This window comes from Salvia splendens, chromosome 22, assembly GCF_004379255.2.
Source record: "Salvia splendens isolate huo1 chromosome 22, SspV2, whole genome shotgun sequence".
Classification (NCBI taxonomy): Eukaryota; Viridiplantae; Streptophyta; class Magnoliopsida; order Lamiales; family Lamiaceae; genus Salvia; species Salvia splendens.
The window spans coordinates 19,929,608-19,947,220 of record NC_056053.1 but is presented as its reverse complement, the minus strand read 5'-3'; the positions used below and the strand labels follow the sequence as shown (position 1 = coordinate 19,947,220).

At 39.3% G+C, this 17,613-nt stretch overlaps 3 protein-coding genes across 5 annotated transcripts; 1 reads left to right on the top strand and 2 right to left on the bottom strand.

Moving 5' to 3' along the window:
* Positions 1–168: 168 nt before the first annotated feature.
* On the bottom strand, positions 169–2,916 carry LOC121785697. Of its 3 annotated transcripts, none has more exons than XM_042184102.1 (4): positions 2,769–2,916; positions 1,549–1,785; positions 1,357–1,483; positions 169–648 (listed from the first exon to the last, which is right to left on the bottom strand). In XM_042184102.1, the coding sequence occupies exons 2-4, from the start codon at positions 1,779–1,781 to the stop codon at positions 331–333; spliced, it is 678 nt and encodes a 225-aa protein (XP_042040036.1). In that variant the 5' UTR covers positions 1,782–1,785; positions 2,769–2,916; the 3' UTR covers positions 169–330. The 3 variants fall into 3 exon arrangements, with proteins under 3 accessions (XP_042040036.1, XP_042040034.1, XP_042040037.1); XM_042184100.1 differs by having other exon boundaries at positions 2,648–2,904; XM_042184103.1 differs by lacking the exon at positions 2,769–2,916 and having other exon boundaries at positions 1,549–2,641.
* An 8,818-nt stretch (positions 2,917–11,734) lies between these two features.
* On the bottom strand, positions 11,735–13,564 carry LOC121787043 (biogenesis of lysosome-related organelles complex 1 subunit 2-like). The gene is made up of 3 exons (XM_042185644.1): positions 13,423–13,564; positions 12,518–12,625; positions 11,735–12,102 (listed from the first exon to the last, which is right to left on the bottom strand). Exons 2-3 carry the CDS (start codon positions 12,602–12,604, stop codon positions 11,833–11,835), a joined length of 357 nt encoding a protein of 118 aa, XP_042041578.1. The 5' UTR covers positions 12,605–12,625; positions 13,423–13,564; the 3' UTR covers positions 11,735–11,832.
* Positions 13,565–13,706: 142 nt separating this feature from the next.
* On the top strand, positions 13,707–15,702 carry LOC121787042. Its single transcript, XM_042185643.1, has 3 exons — positions 13,707–14,113; positions 14,334–14,558; positions 15,477–15,702. The coding sequence occupies exons 1-3, from the start codon at positions 13,841–13,843 to the stop codon at positions 15,519–15,521; spliced, it is 543 nt and encodes a 180-aa protein (XP_042041577.1). The 5' UTR covers positions 13,707–13,840; the 3' UTR covers positions 15,522–15,702.
* Positions 15,703–17,613: the final 1,911 nt, after the last annotated feature.

Genomic DNA, 17,613 nt, shown 5'->3' with positions numbered 1-17,613 from the left:
AATGCTCGCAAAAATAATTCCATTTTCTGACTTCATTTTGCAAGCACCCCTTGTGCTTGCTGTTCAGCATTTATTTTAAAATACTTTCTACTAAATATTTGTATTTTTTTTAAAAATTAATATTATGATTTATTTTTTCAAATCATAGTATGAAATAACTCAATTGAATGATGAAAATTCAAATTTTACATAGATACAAAATATTGTTTCTCACATCAATTCAATCAAATCACAAATTAAGTTCTAATACTACTAGTTTCCACAATTTAGTTCAACAATGCTTTCCACATATTTCCACAAGTTCTAATATTCTTTTCTACAAATCACAATTTAGTTTCCACAACTTGCTTGAACTTGCTGACTGAGGACTTTTACTAGCTCCCGCAATTCTTCGATCTCTTGATGCAAAGGCTGTACTCGTCGCTCGAGAAGCTCATCAACCTGCTCAGTGCTGAGGCATGACAAGCCGGAAGATGCAGAGCCCGCAGCTGAGCTGGTAGCAAATGGAAAATACAAGCTTGTCGCTTGCCCAGCTCCAGGAACCTGTTTCCTTTTCTTAACCCTCCCAAAAAGCTCGAGAAAGATTGCATCGTAATCTGGATCTTCCCCTTCAGCACGCAACTCTTCAGCCCTTTCCAAAACCCTCTCCTTCAAACAAACAAACAAACGTTAAATTATGTTGATGATTTCAGCTTGAGCTTTGGCTACTTCAGCTTGAAGCTCACTGATCTGCTTCTGCAGCTGGCAAATTGTCCACATAATGGTCCATCATTCATTGGAGGAGGAGATTGGAGGAGAGATTGGAGGAGAGATTATAAGGAGTATTAAACAATAATGGTTCATCATTCATTTATGTGGCTTGCAGAACTCTAACAGTAAGAGCATGCAAGTAGGACTATTGTGATTCCAAGTTCTGACTTATTAATTAATGGTTCATCATTCATTTATGCTACTCACTCTTCTGAAAACAGAACTTACAGAACTTACTCTTCTGAAAAGTTACAAAAGCATACTATCCTAAAACAGAACTTACAGCAGTATGATAATAAGCTAAAGATGTGATTGACAGAATCTATAGAAAAATGGCAGATCAAACGGCATAAAAAGCACATAATTTGCATGTCACAACATCAAGCTGAGCACATAACTCAAGCTGCAACTCAAGATTAACTTGCATAAAAATGGCAGATTCAAACTGAAGTTATAGTATTCTTTTTAAAAAGCACATAACTTGCATTTCATAAAATGGCAGATCAAACGGCATAAAAATGGCAGATTCAAACTAGCACCTATTTGAAGTACAATCTTCTACATGTTTTAACCAATCAATGATGATAAAAAAAAGATGCATATTACCTTGAATTCTAGCCAATAAACTTCAATGTGGTGTTGCTTAAGACTTTTTTGAAAGAAGGCGTCCGGGAGAACAATCTTATGAAAAACATCAAGACAAATATTAGCTACATCTTTGGTAGGGTAGAGCCTGCACATCAATCAATGCATAGTTAGTAAATTATAAAAATTCGGTTAACATAATCATCCACTTACATTCCATCCTCCCTAAGATGTATGATTTTTCTTCCGTATCGATCAGGGAGATCAGGTGCTGTTGGTGAATGTACTCCAACTGTTTCTTCATCCCCTTCTTCTTCTGGTGACACTTCTACGTCAAAAAGTGTGAATATATTCTCTAGCTCAGGAGGAACGTCCTCTAGTTCCTTAAGCTGAGTGCCACGGGATGAGGCTTCTCTAAGTCGTCCGGTAAATCCTCCTCTAGGCATTTAACTATAAGTTCAAACATTATGTAATATCCAAATAGAAACATAAAACATAACTTAATCTTCACAAAATGTGCTATTCTTGGTGCTATTCTACATGTTAAATAACATTTTGATGAATGAATAAAATGATGTTCATGAACATATTTCTTTTCCTCGAGTCTCTGATTTTGTTCTACAATCAGTTCTTTATTTAGTGTTTTTACATATATGTTTGCTGCTAATCAACTAAAACCTATTCTGCATTGATCAACCAAATATAGCTACAAATAAATGACATTCCAAAACATGAAGATAAACATCAAGGATGGAGCACGGGTGCATCAGAAGAAACTCTGTTGATAATGGCAATTTGCATTACAGTATCATTAACTATATATCCATTAAACTGTAACTGCTAAAAAATAGTAATATTACTCCATTTACCCAACTGCTCATTCTGTGAAAGTTTTTGGACATACTACTTTTTCAAATCTACCAATACTCCATGACACTTTCTGACATTTTCACCTCCAGAAAGACAATAGCATGAAAATGAAAAATTATATCTTAAGCATTTCTCGAGACATTCAGAAGTCCGGCTAAATATCGCAGCATGAGGAATACATATCAGCACTAAATGAATGATTGTGATGAATAACATGTCAATAATGATAAGATACATGCACTTTCAACATTTTAAGTTAATATCACAACACATTCAACATTCACATAGTTCTCATATCGAATTCCACACGAATCGAAGAACAATAAAATGAAATGACATTAAATGATTTCAGAGAAGATCAATTCCAACATTTAGAAATACATAAAGCAAACATGTTTCTGCATTGAAATTCAGAGTTACATATAGAATCACAAAAACTCACGGATCTGCCGATGAAATCATGGAACTCGCGCTTCAAAATCAAAAAATTAAACAGAATTCCCGATGAAAACACTTGTGGATCTACCAAATCGAAGACGAAACAAACCGGAAGAGAAAAGCACCTTAGATTTTGGCAACTATGCGGGATTCATGGCCGAGATTTAGGTTGGCAGCGGAAATGAATGGAGAAAAGAGTGGCGGAAGGGTTTTGTGTAGCGGGAGTGTAGGTTTTTCGGGCCTTTTGTTTTCGGGCCTTCGTCTTCAGACTAATAAATTGTTACTCAGACTAATAAATTCTAATTTAACTTTGTATTCAGTAACTTTTGATTATATTCAGTAACTTTGCTTCTGAATTGTGAATCAATTGATTGTAAAAATCAATAAAATAATAAACGATGGCATCAAGAGACGATAATTTACTGGTCGTGTACAAATATTAAAATGCATCTTGAATTTAATAATGAATAAACAATTGCGTCGGTTCATAAATCACAAATATTAGATCTAATATTTGCGAGCACCAAAAATTGTGCTAGCACATTTTCGAGCACAACTTATTGTTGCTAGCAAAATAGCGACCAAATTGCAAGCACAATATTTGCTAGCACCGTGTGCTCGCAAATTAGCAAGCATAATTAATTTGCTCGAAGTAGTTGTCGCAAAATTATTTGCAACCATCTATTTTGCATTTTGGTCGCTTTTTTGGTCGAAATTCTTCCAAAAATTGCAAGCACAACATGTGCTTGAAAATATGTGCTCGCAAACAAGCATTTTTTTTGTAGTGCGGGGGCAGCTGGAGGGAAGTACGGCAGACGGAGCAATAGACTAGCATCGACATATTTATGCTTGCCCAACTTTGCAACAAGTCACAACTGATTGATCAAATGTTGTCTGGGGATTTAAATGTGCAAAGATGAGAAAGAGTGAGGTCAACAGAGATGGGGAGGGTGAGGATTGGAGTAGTATATAGAGGAACCAGGTAGGAACCTGAATTCCCATTTCCTACTGCTTAAGTCTTTAACCTTATGCAATTATGTGTACTAGTCAAATTTGATATTTGCGCCTATGTATTGTGGTCCTTCTGTTTGATGGAATCATGGAATAGAGTATTGTTTGCTCAATAATCAATATGGTTGATAGTGTTTTTTAATCTCACCTTTTTCCTTCACTCCAATTTCTAATATAGTTGACACTCCTTTCCATATTTTCATCAGAACAAAAGATTCGAAAAATATACTACGGAGAGACCAAATGGCAAATATATGAGAATTTAATATATACTACGGGTATGTTATATTGCTAACTAATTCCTAAATTACTAACTATAATTAAATAATAGACATTGGATTATAAAATCAATGTACAAGATCATTCATTCATGAGTATCAATACAGTACACATAAAATGTCAATTAGGGGTATTAATTTGACTAAAACTTAGTTATAACTAACTTTAAAAAATTATCTAGAAATTTTAAATTATTATAATTATTTCAATTTAAATTATTTTTTTATTCAACTTATATCAAATTAAAGATAATTTTATTAGGATTCTAACGAGACCTCACTTGCATATGTTTCGATGTCAAAATTTGATAAAATTTTCGTAAATGTTCATAAATTTTCGTAAATCAATACAACAACTTTATATCAATGCAGCTTATATAATATGTCAATATAGTGTTTGTACAATGTCAACATGAAATTGTGTTTACATGTCATATATTTAATACACTTTATTGACATTGTTTTCTTAAACCCTAAATTTGATAGTTGTTATTATCTTTTTAATATTAAAAAATAAAAACAAAATTACACATGCCAATTTATAGACCATTAGATCTCTAAAATCATATGGTCTTAAATTAGTTGTAGTTAGCAATTAAAAGAATAGTTAGAGCATCCACAGTGGGACGGATGTTCCGACGGACATCCCGACGGACTTCCCAAAAACACTGCACTGCCACTTCATAAGGACATCTCACTGCACTACAACGTCATAAGAACATCCCACTGCACAAAGACGGACATCCTGACGGACATCCACAATAATAAAAATTCACAAATTCACCAAATTAAACAATTTACAGAATTAAAATTTTGACATGAATGCGGAGAAAATGCAACCACTTTATTTAAAACAAAAACATACATAATTATTAAAAAAATACATAGTTAAAAAAACAACCTCAAGCTTCGACAAATGCGGCCTCTGTCTCACTCCTCGCCGTCCTCGCCGCCAGTCCCGTAGTCCCAGTCGCCAGTCCCGGCGCCACTATCGGGCTGGGGTGCCATCCCCAAATCGCTTCTCATAGTGTCGATGGCATCCTTCAACATGATATTGTATAAGGGATCAGTTGTTGCATACCACTTGTCCATGTTGTCTAGCATACTTTGCGTTAGATGCACACAGGCGAGATTGTTGAGCTCGGGAGTGACCTGGGACAGAGATTCCGATTGGACCTCGTGGGACTCGCTGCGCTTCCCCTAGACATCCACATCGCGGTCTTTTTCCCAACCGGGCGACGGCGGCGGGAAGACGATTGAGGGGTCGGTAACCCTGCCTCGGCGTCAAGAAGTTCGTGAGAACCGGCACTACTGCTGTACTCCCCGGAGGCGTTGATCTTCGTCCGCTTAGGCCACCCAGCTTCAATACCCGCACTAAACTTGGCGTAAGTCTGCACCACAAGATAGACATATCAATATTTGAACTCCCTGAAACCCAATTCACTGTCGGGGTACTGCTGATGAGACAGAAGCTTCACATCATCGGCGGACATGCCGCTTGATGCCGTGCGGAGGTTGTTTTGGTAGATGCCGGCAAATCGGCTGAGCTGCATCTTCAGCCGCTCCCACTATTTCCGGCATTACTCTCCATCGTGAGGCTTCCCACTTTGTGGTTTGAATTGGAGGTAGCTTTGGCTAATGCTCCACCACATTGTGTCGATGAGCTGGTTAGCCCCGACGTAAGGATCCTCGACTACACCGACCCAGGCCTTCGCCAGCGCGACTCACCCCCTATGCTCCAGATGGTCCTCTTTCTCCCGTCGGCTTCCTCCCCCACCCCCTCGGCCCCCGCCCACCCTCGTTCCCTGCACGCGAGGATGAGGTAGTGCCCTTGCCCTTGCCCTTCCCTCTCCACTGCTTCCGTGTCCTCCATGCCGCCGGTTGCATCTCAGTGGGAGACTCCCTGACCAAAGATAGTCCCAACTCCTCAAAAGAGAACGTCTCGATGCCGGTGAACTGAGTCTCCAGATGAGTACTCTGGGGGAATCACTCGACAATAAATCCATGTAGGGGCGATAGACATTGTCCCCAGGTGATAGGGGGACCCCTTGCCTGCTCCCTCGCAGCGACAGACATGCCTTGCATCATCCCGGGTGTCACGCCCGCATTTCCTAAGGATAGGAAGTACGGTGGACCGCGACTAGGGGAGGAATAAAGAAGCGGGGAAGAAAGGGGAGAACAGGAATATTTGACCCAAAAACATTTATTAAAAAGAGGGAGTTCACTTCAAACATTGTACTAAGAAGACATTACTAAAGTTAATGTAAACAGAGTTAAATAAAAACAATGTATCGGATTACAAAGCAGCGGAAAAGACCAAAAGACAGATGATGCCGGGTATGACGACACGACACCATCCAAAAGACCAAGTAAAACACTCATTTGGCTTTCACTGCTCAACATCCGTCATCCCCATCGCCGCTCAACCTGCACATTAAGAAAACAACATGCAGGGCTGAGTACTTATTGCACTCAGTGGACACACGCCAAAATCATAGTTTGTCATGCCACATCAGTGTAACCTTGGGGTTTTAAGTGTAAGAAAAATAACCCAAGTACACAAAATATATTTCATAAATTCGACTGCGCAGTCATTTTCAGATATTGCCACCCTTATTCCCACCATCATACACTATCTGATCCAACGGTGACAAGGGGCGTGGCCACACCCCAGGTCAACTAGACCGGCCAACTTGCTCTCAGATGGCTCCCAGTCTCGTGTACACTAGCCTGAGGGTTCGCAGCCCAACAGACCCGAATTCGATTAAACATATGTGGTAAACCACTTCAGATAGGTTTCAAAGCAAAACAGTTGGCAAGACAAACAATTCACCTCCGTAAACATTTCCGGAACATAGTCCGTATTAAAGATAACCCACAAAATAGTAGGGTAGAAAAGCCCACCTCGATTGCTTAGCCTTTAAAATAGTTCCCTTCAACCACACTTTCCTCGTAAAAGATCACCCTTTTGAAAGATAAATAAATATCATAATTAGAGTCAGGGTAGACGATGTTTAACGACAATGCATGATTCCTACTTGGATGACTTCAACATCTAGCACGTTACACGTATACACACTTAACAACATGTTATAACAAACACACAAAAAAAAACACGTCCGAAACACACCACGCACGCACCCGACACGCATACCACGTACCCAAGACGCGCACACGACACAAACACAACACTCAAACTCCCGGAACACCCACACTGCACAAACGGCTCACCTGGCTCGGAACAGGTTCGGGAAAAAGGCTCGGCGTCTCGGCCTGGCTCGGTACCTCGGCCGGCTGTCTCGGCCGCCTGTGTCTCGGCACCTCGGCCGACCATCTCGGCCGCCTGCTCGGCACCTCGGCCGACCGTCTCGGCCGTCCGGCTCGGCACCTCGGCCGACCATCTCGGCCGTCCGGCTCGGCACCTCGGCCGACCGTCTCGGCCGCCTGTTCGGCACCTCGGCCGACCATCTCGGCCGTCCGGCTCGGCACCTCGGCCGACCATCTCGGCCGCCTGCTCGGCACCTCGGCCGACCATCTCGGCCGTCCGGCTCGGCACCTTGGCCGACCGTCTCGGCCGCCTGTTCGGCACCTCGGCCGACGATCTCGGCCGTCCGGCTCGGCACCTCGGCCGACCATCTCGGCCGTCTGCTCGGCACCTAGTTTACACCCCTTTTCCTCTGACCCCCGATTCTCAAACCCTATACGACAAACACACCACGCATTCTACATCCCAAAACACACCCAAACACCTGGGATCATCCCTTCCAGACTCTCCACAAAACTGCCCTAGGCTGAACCCTAAAACTCTCGGCCAACACACACGAAAACTCTCGAACCAAACACTGATTTTCCCGAGCCATCTCTTGGCCAAACACACCCACATACTTCACAAAACACAACACTCAGAAACACACCCAAAGCACATGAAAACATCTCCCAAAAACATACAATTCGTGAATCTGCGCAGTCTACTTGCAAAAATCATAATAAAATCATACGACATCCAATGAAGCTGAAATTTACACACCACACCGAAGACGCATCCAAGTTTATACGGTTAAAAATTTCATACCAAAAGGAGATCGTTTGCTCAGTCAAAACGGGGTCGGAACCCACTGTCAGTTACTATCAAAACATGCTTGACAACAACACATAATCACAAAACCTATTCAGCATCTAAACCTTCCCAAAAACGTCCTACATGCATGTTTTTTCGAATTTAACAAGGGTTAGGGTTTGGGTTACCTTTCCCGGATAGTTCAAACGTAATTCGAGCGGTTTACTTCTTCCTCCGACTCCGATTCACAACGAGCGAGCGTAACACCTTGAAGAATTCAAGATGATGATGAGGGGGAATGAATGGGGAAAGGTAAACCGAGAGGGAGGAGGAGAGAGGGAGCTTACCGGTGAGAGAACACTTCGAGAGAGAGATGAGAGATTGAGAGAGACCGAAGAGAGAAAAAGATTGGAAAAAGGGGAATGAATCGGTTAAGAGGGAGTGGGGGAGGTTGAGAAATTAGTGGGGAGAGATGGAGGGTTTTCGAAAAAGAGAGAGGGAGAGGGAGAGAAAAACCGAGAGAGGGGGGGGGGTTTAATTTATTAATTAAGATATTAATTTGCTTTTCAAATAACCATAAAACTAAAGATTCACACCCATAAATAATATAAAACAAATAAAACATACCACACCATATCTTAAACAAGATATTCACAAAAGCAAACACCCCTTAAATAAAAAAAAAACGGACATTACACCGGGCATCATCATCCCGAGCATTTGCGGCATCATCCCGGGCATTTGGGGCATCATCCCCGTCATCGCGGCACTCAACCCGGGCATTTGGGGCATCATCCCCGTCATCGCGGCATTTGGGGCATCATCCCACCCATCCCTGCACACCACGAGGGGTACATATTGTAGTACCCCTGCATCATCCCCGCCATTTGAGGTTGGGGCATCATCGGCGTCATTCCGGGCATCATCCCGGACATCGGTGCACTTCCGCCGGCGTTTCCCCCAACTCTAACGGAAAACGTCGGCGTTTATGACTCGCTCGTGGCGGGGGAATCACTATCGTAGTGCTCCATTTATCTTCAAAAGAAATGAAAGTATAGAGAGAGAAACTCGTTAAAACTAGTGGTGCGAATGAAATAAAGTTCAGCGAGCCGTATACATAGAATTTTTTTTTAAAAAAAATTTAAAAATCGGGACGTCCGCCGGGAACCCGCAATGGCGAAAGTCACGACGGACGTCCCGACGGACGTCGTCGGAAATCCGCGGAACTCTGGTGTTCCCAAGAGACGTCTGCATCCGCCTCGCGCTCGCCTAATGGCGGACGTCCGCCGCTGAGGATGTTCTTAGCAATTGATCATATTCCTACTCCTATAATTTATTTATATTTATTTTAATAAATATATTTGCGACTATGTGTTGTGGTCCTTAATTCACATATTTTCATAGTGGGACGAATCGAAATGACAAAATGTGATACTTAATATGAGATGAAGGTAGTATTATTTGAAATTTACCTAGTAAGTTACTAAGTAGTGCTACTATTAATATTGTCACTAAAATTAAATTAAGGCAGTGAAAAAACGAGATCAGAAACACTATTTAATTTTCATGTAAAAGTATTCGCACCTAAAATCCCAATACTCGTGAGTTAATTAATACTCCCATTAAATTTGCTAAAGTTTTTTAATGAGTAGTTAAAATCGGAAAAAATAGCCAATGTATAGTGACTTGCCTACTCTAGTCTCTAAGAATAATAGTACTTCCTCCGTCTCTCAAAATTTGTCACCTATTTTCATTTTCGTCCGCCTTAAAAATTTGTCACCTTTCACTTTTCTAATTTTGGTAATGGACCTACATTCTACTAACTCATTTACACTCACATTTTATTATAAAACTTATATATAAAAGTAGGACACACATGCCACTAACTTTTTCAACCCACTTTCTATTATCTTTTTTAAAACTTATGACGGGTCAAATGGTGATGAATTATTAGGGACGGAGGGAGTATATTTTATGCATAAGATAAAAAGTATAATTGATAACTAAATTCTTTGAAAATTTTGGTGGCTGAGAATGCGACATAATGTACTTATATAAAATTAACATAAGTGGATGTAGCTCCAAAAAGGTACTACTCCAACATTGGTTAATGCATTAATTCGAGCTTGTCTGTTTATTGAGCTCTCACCTATATTCAACGCACTTAGAGTGTCCACAATGGTGGCCTTTGAAGGCCACCAAAGTTGGCCCGGTCATCATTTGTGGCTCTCTTGTTGCCCTCCACAATGGTAAATGAACAAAATTAACAATAACAACAAGGGCCACGAAATGTGGCCCTCTAAAAAAATTTGTTTGCTTTTTTTAATGATATTTTTTAATTTAACTATATTAAATTTTATTAGACTAATAATTTGGAAAATAAACATAATTTAATAAAGTTACGAATTAAAGACAAATTTTCGTCGTACTATAGATAGAGGAAAATTCTACAACGAAAATTTTTAAAAAACACAACATCAAAAGATAAAAAAACGCCACCGCCTCCTACTCGGTGGCGTCATCGGAATCCGGCACATCTTCTTCACCACCTTCTCGCCCGTCGCCACCGCCCCCACTGCCGCTAGCTTCGCCCGTCTCCGACCCATCGGTCCACCCCAACTTCGAGACGGGTTGTTGATCGCGTCCATATTCGGTCGATAGTCACCGAACCCCGATTGTTGGCGAACCATGTTCCTCTGCTGGGATGATTGGACCCGGTATTGGGGCGATTGCGGACTTCACATCTGATTGGGGAAGTTGCCGTATCCCGAGTCTCCGTACCCCGGGGAATCACCATCTCCACCTTGCGTTTCGTGGCTCGCTGCAGTGGAGGGCCGCGGCTCTCTCGGGCTCTCGGCCCTCAGCCGCAAAACGTGGCTCTCTGCAGTGGGGGCCGCGCACCGAGCCGCGGGCCGCGGCTCCCCAACTGTGGACACTCTTAGCTTTCTTACAGCTATAGGGCTTGCTTAATAGTAGTGCTAGGATATGTCTAGATAAATGTTGATATCATAAATTAATTGATTGGTACACACGTAAAATCAAACCTTCAAACAACGTCACTTGTCCTTGGCATTCTCTTCCCCCCTACCAGCAAGAACACCATCGTAGTTGACAGTTGTAGAGCCAAATATTTGCCATAACCAAATGATTCCTCCAAATTTACTACTACATGTACAAAAACAATACTAGTATTAATTTCATCATCGAATCTCATAGAACAACTTCTGGAACTGCTCCATGTGATCATGACGAGCAAGCATCCGGGTTAAACATTATTCGTCAATTGAAAAATTATAGATTTCAATTCGTGAGAAAAAACTTAAAAAATTAAAAATATGATGTGTATTACGTTTTTTTAAACAAAAACTTGAGCATCCTTTAGGATATTCACTTAGGATAGGAGGCTTATGACGAGGCAGCAGTTTAACACATTTTTAGAATCCAAAAGTACACATAATAGTCATGTATTTGATATACAGTATATCAATAAAAAAAGATTGTGATTAAAGAATATAATTTAGGATTGAAATGAATATTTAGCCATTTTTAATGTCATCAATCCATCTCGAGTTCTTGCATATTCAATGTAGGTTCATTGCCATATCATTTTTCTGATTTTTCACCTTGTATAAGATTTTGAAGTTGAATACAGCCATTAATTGTGAGATTAATTAATTTTGAAGCTTATGTTAATGCAGCTGAATAAGGTTTAAGCACAAAACATAATTTGACGCCTTCTCAAATATATCTCCAACCTGTATATCGATCTTTTTAAATTTATTTATCACTGTGCAGATACATTATGCATTAATGTGAAGAGTTTATCAGCTCAATGAAACCAGCCTAGCTTGCAGGAGGAATTTGGTAAACATTTTGCATCTCTGACTCCAATAAGGAAACATATCTGTCAAGCATAGCGATTACAGCTTCGAACTCCATCACATGTTGCTCAATCGCATCAAGCTGCTGAATGCAGTCGTCGAATGTGCCGCTTTTCAACTTCAATTGCTCCACAAAAACTCTTAATCCTGAGGCCACATCACCAAAGCCTTTGTATTCTTCCCCCACTCTTACATTCATTTTCTCCAAAAGCTCTAGCACATTATTTGTTCCCTATCACATTAGATAATTGAGTTGAGTTGAGTATCATAAAGAAAATGGATCATACAGTTAGGCAAACAAACAGTGGATTATACAATCCAGTTCTTCAACCAAATATATTAAAAGATGGAAGATAATATATCTCAAAATGCAAAACAATTTTCACATCAAGCAATGTCAAAGATGATAAGTAGAACAGAGGAAAACTATGGCATGGTGGTCAGATGGTCTATTCAGTTCAAAGATTATTCTTACAAGCAGCATACTGAAAAGGTTGGAAACCAACAACAGCCATGTAACAAAGGGTTAGACATCCTGTGCAACGATGCGTCACTAAAGTAAGATTGTCTAGTCTGCATTCAGTTACCAACATCGCCTCTCCAGTATCTGTTCAGTCAAATTTAGCCAGAGTAAAGTCTCCAATTACCTGGAGCTCGCCTTTAATCATGTCGGAGACATTGGTAAAAAGACCATTTAGCGAAGCAGCGAGTTGGTCCTTCTCTGTATCCGCCATTCTAGATCAGAGCGGATTTGCCTGCCAACCAGGAGCTGATAGTTAGCAGCTTTGCTCAATGCTGTTTGTAATTTCAATTTCTTAAATTTCATTTGGCCACAGTTTCTTCTTCTTGGATACAAGGAAAAATGACAATAACTCCTAAATGACATGTCATGACAACTTCTCACACATAGCATATTTCTACCATACAAATCTACTTAAAACAATCTATTCTCATGTTCACATAATGCATTGTCAATCAGCAATGAGAAAAAAACAAGTGTTGGGAATGATAAAAATTAAAAACATGAACAATTAATAATGCAGAATTCATGCAACTTAAAATTTTTCTTTTTCTCCCCTCCCTCAGTTAAGTCTCTTTCATCCTAATCTCTTATTCTCAGCCTAATCACCCTTTCCATTTCCTTCTCTCTTATAACATTACCGCTTAATATTTTGACCTAAACTGGAGCGGTGTTGTGCGTTGCAAGTGTATACTCACGGATTAAGTAACAAATGTTTGTTTTTGTTGCAAGCCAAGGTGCACACCGAAATCACCATCGATACCATACTTCCAATAGCTACTTTAGGATTTATGAGACTGCAATTCAGTCAAAAGGCTGGTAAAAATATGATCAATTCTTTATCTATGAAGGAAATTTTTCTCACGATTTCTCAAAAACCTTATTGTTTCTCACAATTTCTCAAAAACCTTATTGAGTTGAGGATTCACATGAGAAGGAGAGTGACAACGGCAGGAGCAGACGTCAAAAAGAAACACAATGAAAGTTACATATCCAGCCAAAATCAAAATTGCAAACAGAGAAATACCATACCTTCTCAGCTGCAAAAGAGCATATCCACTAAGAAGAAATCCCAGAGAGAAAGGTCCGTCTCCGTCCCATTAATTCTCCAATTTCTGTTTTTCGATTCCAATTAAACAGCTAAATTTTGGGCGGCTTTAGCCGAACCTAATCTTCATTAGGGTACAGGGCCGCTAGCTTAGCCTTCAGAAGCCCACAAAACGAAAACGGCCCATCGATCTAATATTAATTCTACTTAATAAATAAAAAAAAACTTTTAAAAAAAGGAGGACAAGAGAAAATCGAATAGTTGCAGAGGCAGACCCCGCCGGCTGAGCCGTTTTCCTATTTGAAAAATAAAAAAAGAGACCCTCACCCTATCTCTACATGATTGAGATCGATGTATGATCTGAAATCTTCCAATATTTTTGTGCATTCAATTTAAATAGTTATGAGAGACGATGACGTCCTACCCGTATCCACGCCCACTTCTTCATCAGTATCTTATGTATCATCGTCTTCGTCTAGGAAGGAATCTTCCTCGGATTCCTCCATCATCTTCGGCCGCGGCCGCTACAAGTTTTGGGCTTTCGCCGTAATTCTGATGCTCGCATTCTGGTCCATGCTCACCGGCACCGTCTCCCTCCGCTGGTCCGCCGGAGATCTCGATGACAGCTTCACACAAGACTACCACTCCCCCTCCGCCGATGATCTCGACGTTCTCGTAACTTCTCTTTCCCTTATGCAATCAAACATTAATCAAATCTATTAGTTAAATAAAATCGAGTGAGTAGCAATCTATCCATTTAGTTTGAAATTAGGGTTGTGGAGAATTAGTACATTGCGATTTATCATGTTAGTTGGAGAGTAGGATTGTGGAGAATTAATATGATGCAGAGGTAGTTCACTATCAAATTGAACGCGTTTTTAAATGTTGTGTTTAGGATATGGAGGAGAGGGAGAAAATGGTGAGGCACATGTGGGATGTGTACACCAACAGCCAGAGGATGAAACTGGCAGGTTTTTGGCAGGAAGCCTTTGTGGCTGCCTATGAGGATTTGACGAGCGAGGTACCTGAAGTTAGGGAGGATGCCATTTCGGAGATTGCTAGGATGTCGGCTCACTACTTGGATCTCACCCCGCCTCCACGATATTCTTCGTTATCATTGGTAAGCTCATTGCTGTAAAGTATTTTATCATCAAACATTGGTTATTTGCTTTTGTTGGATATGATCTTTTGGTGTTTTTCAACTCTAGTTATACTAGGATACCAAGGACCACCTTGGCTTATTATTGACTTGACTTGCTAAAGAAAATTGCATGTGATAGTCATCTAAACTCCAGGCTTTTTTTAGCAGTAAATTGTTTATTAGTTAGAATGTACTACTACTATTTGCTATTATTGTTTTGGCCTTTTCTTGTAAATAGCATTTTTTATTGTTGGTATCTTGAATTGGTGAATGCTTTTAGCTATATTTATCTACACTTAACTACATGTTACAATATATACTGGAATAGCTCACAGCCTTGGCTACTTAGATTAAGCTTCACTAGAGTTCTGAAGCTAACTTTCTAAACAGCAGTTCTGGGTTATGAAGAAATGAATGCTTCATTCACTTACTAGGAAAGCAACTAACATACTTTTCCATGCTCTGTATGGCATACCTGATTTGTTGATCAGCTGTTCTACTTTTCATTGAGTGTTTATTTCCCTTTTCACTCTGGGGAACAATTGAGATTTTTGGTCACAATGCTCATGTTATTTATTAGACTGTGTTAGTTAATCCACTGTGTGATGAAAACAAAGAATGGCAGAAGATGAAAAAGATTAATATAAAGCCTTTTGCAGAGTAATTACTGAAATGTGGATCAATACTCTCCACCCTGTTTCTGGATTGCTACCGATTATTATTTCCATTAGCAGCACAGTTTTGCTTGTAAGGGGGATAAGAGTAGTAAATGTTTTCAATACTCTTCCCAAACAAGTTTCTTGATGATGATTGATGGATATGTTTCACAATTGTGTGAATTTGGTAAAAAGTTTCAAACAAGTTTGTTGATGTGGTTTTATTTCGTATTTTTTTCAGGGGTTACGGAATTTGAATATAAAGGATAAAGAAAAGCAAGTGTAGGGAAACCCAGCACAAGCAGCAGGTAAATTAGACTTGAAAATCACTGAGGAATGGAATCAGTGACTGTAACTTGCTTCGGGAAGAATGTGTGCTGTGTGGATACTGCTTCCTTGTTTTGGAAATACAAATTACATTCTAGGTGTTCTTTATCTTATTTATTTCTACATTTTATGTTTCTGTATGATTTGAGGAAAGATCTCTTCATTCTTTAATTCATGTGAAAAGTTGAACATATCTTAAAGAGGGAAATTGTAAGTTTTATTGAGGAAAAAAGAAAAAAGAAAAAAAACATAAACCTATAGAGCGTATTAATTAGGGGTGGGTAGGTACGGTATACCTTACCGAAACCACCATACCGTATACCTTACCGTAAATACGGTATGCGAAAAAATCATACCTTTACCTTACCAAAGTTTTCGGTATACCGAACTTCGATATACCTTATTTTCGGTATGACGAATTTCCATACTGATACCGTACCTCCTTTTCGGTATACCATACGGAAGTTCAGTATACCTGACTTTCAACATCAATTAAAATAGAAAATTAGAGTTTTTAGAATATTCTTTATATTTTATAATTTTAAAAATAAATTAAATATAATTTATTTATAATTATATTTATATTTCACAATAGATTTTATAATTTAAAAATATATAAAAGGGGAGCGTTATTCTCCTTTTCACATCTTAGATCCTTTTTCCTTCTTAATATTACGCGTTATATCTAAGGCATCAACGGATCAGATTGATTTTATAAAACTGGTTCCGTGTTGCATTATAGAAGGTGTTTGTATGCATTACAGGGTTATTATTGACATTTGACGGAAAAGTAACTGCCACATTTTGGTATCTGCGAATAATGCACCACATGGTCACGAGTAATGCATATAATTGACTATATAATGCACAATATGTGAACTGCAATGCATACGAATAAGATGTACCATGTTATGATGTTTGGACACACGTTTCTTGTTTCCCCTAAGGGTTTAATAAGCTTAGGGGCTAGGGTATAGTACGTAGACACGTATGTAATCTTCACATGGTAACGAGTAATGGATATAATTGACTATATAATGCACAATTTGTGAACTGCAATGCATACGAACAAGATGTGTTGTGTTATGATGTTTGACACACGTTTCTTGTTTCCCCTAAGGGTTTAATAAGCTTAGGGGCTATGGTATAGTACGTACGCATTAATAACAAATTATAAAACGATACGAATAATTCACCAAATTGTCACGAGTAATGGATGTTATTAACTATATAATGCACAATATGTGAACTGCAATGCATACGAATAAGATGTACCATGTTATGATGTTTGACACACGTTTTTTGTTTCCCCTAAGGGTTTAATAAGCTTAGGGGCTAGGGTATAGTACGTAGACATTACTAACAAATTGTTGTTATTGGAATATACGTATGTGCATTATTTGGTTTAGGTAGTGCATTATGTAGCTGTTAATTGTCATTATATCAGTATATTATGCATTATTAGAGGTATTGTGTATATGGATTAATCAACGGATTGAAGATTACATACGTGCATTTAGTAATGTCTACGTACTATACCCTAGCCCCTAAGCTTATTAAACCCTTAGGGGAAACAAGAAACGTGTGTCAAACATCATAACATGGTACATCTTATTCGTATGCATTGCAGTTCACATATTGTGCATTATATAGTTAATAACATCCATTACTCGTGACAATTTGGTGAATTATTCGTATCGTTTTATAATTTGTTATTAATGCGTACGTACTATACCCTAGCCCCTAAGCTTATTAAACCCTTAGGGGAAACAAGAAGCGTGTGTCAAACATCATAACACCGTACATCTTGTTCGTATGCATTGCAGTTCACAAATTGTGCATTATATAGTCAATTATATTCATTACTCGTTACCATGTGAAGATTACATACATGTCTACGTACTATACCCTAGCCCCTAAGCTTATTAAACCCTTAGGGGAAACAAGAAACGTGTGTCAAACATCATAACACAGCACATCTTGTTCGTATGCATTGCAGTTCACATATTGTGCATTATATAGGCAATTATATGCATTACTCGTGACCATGT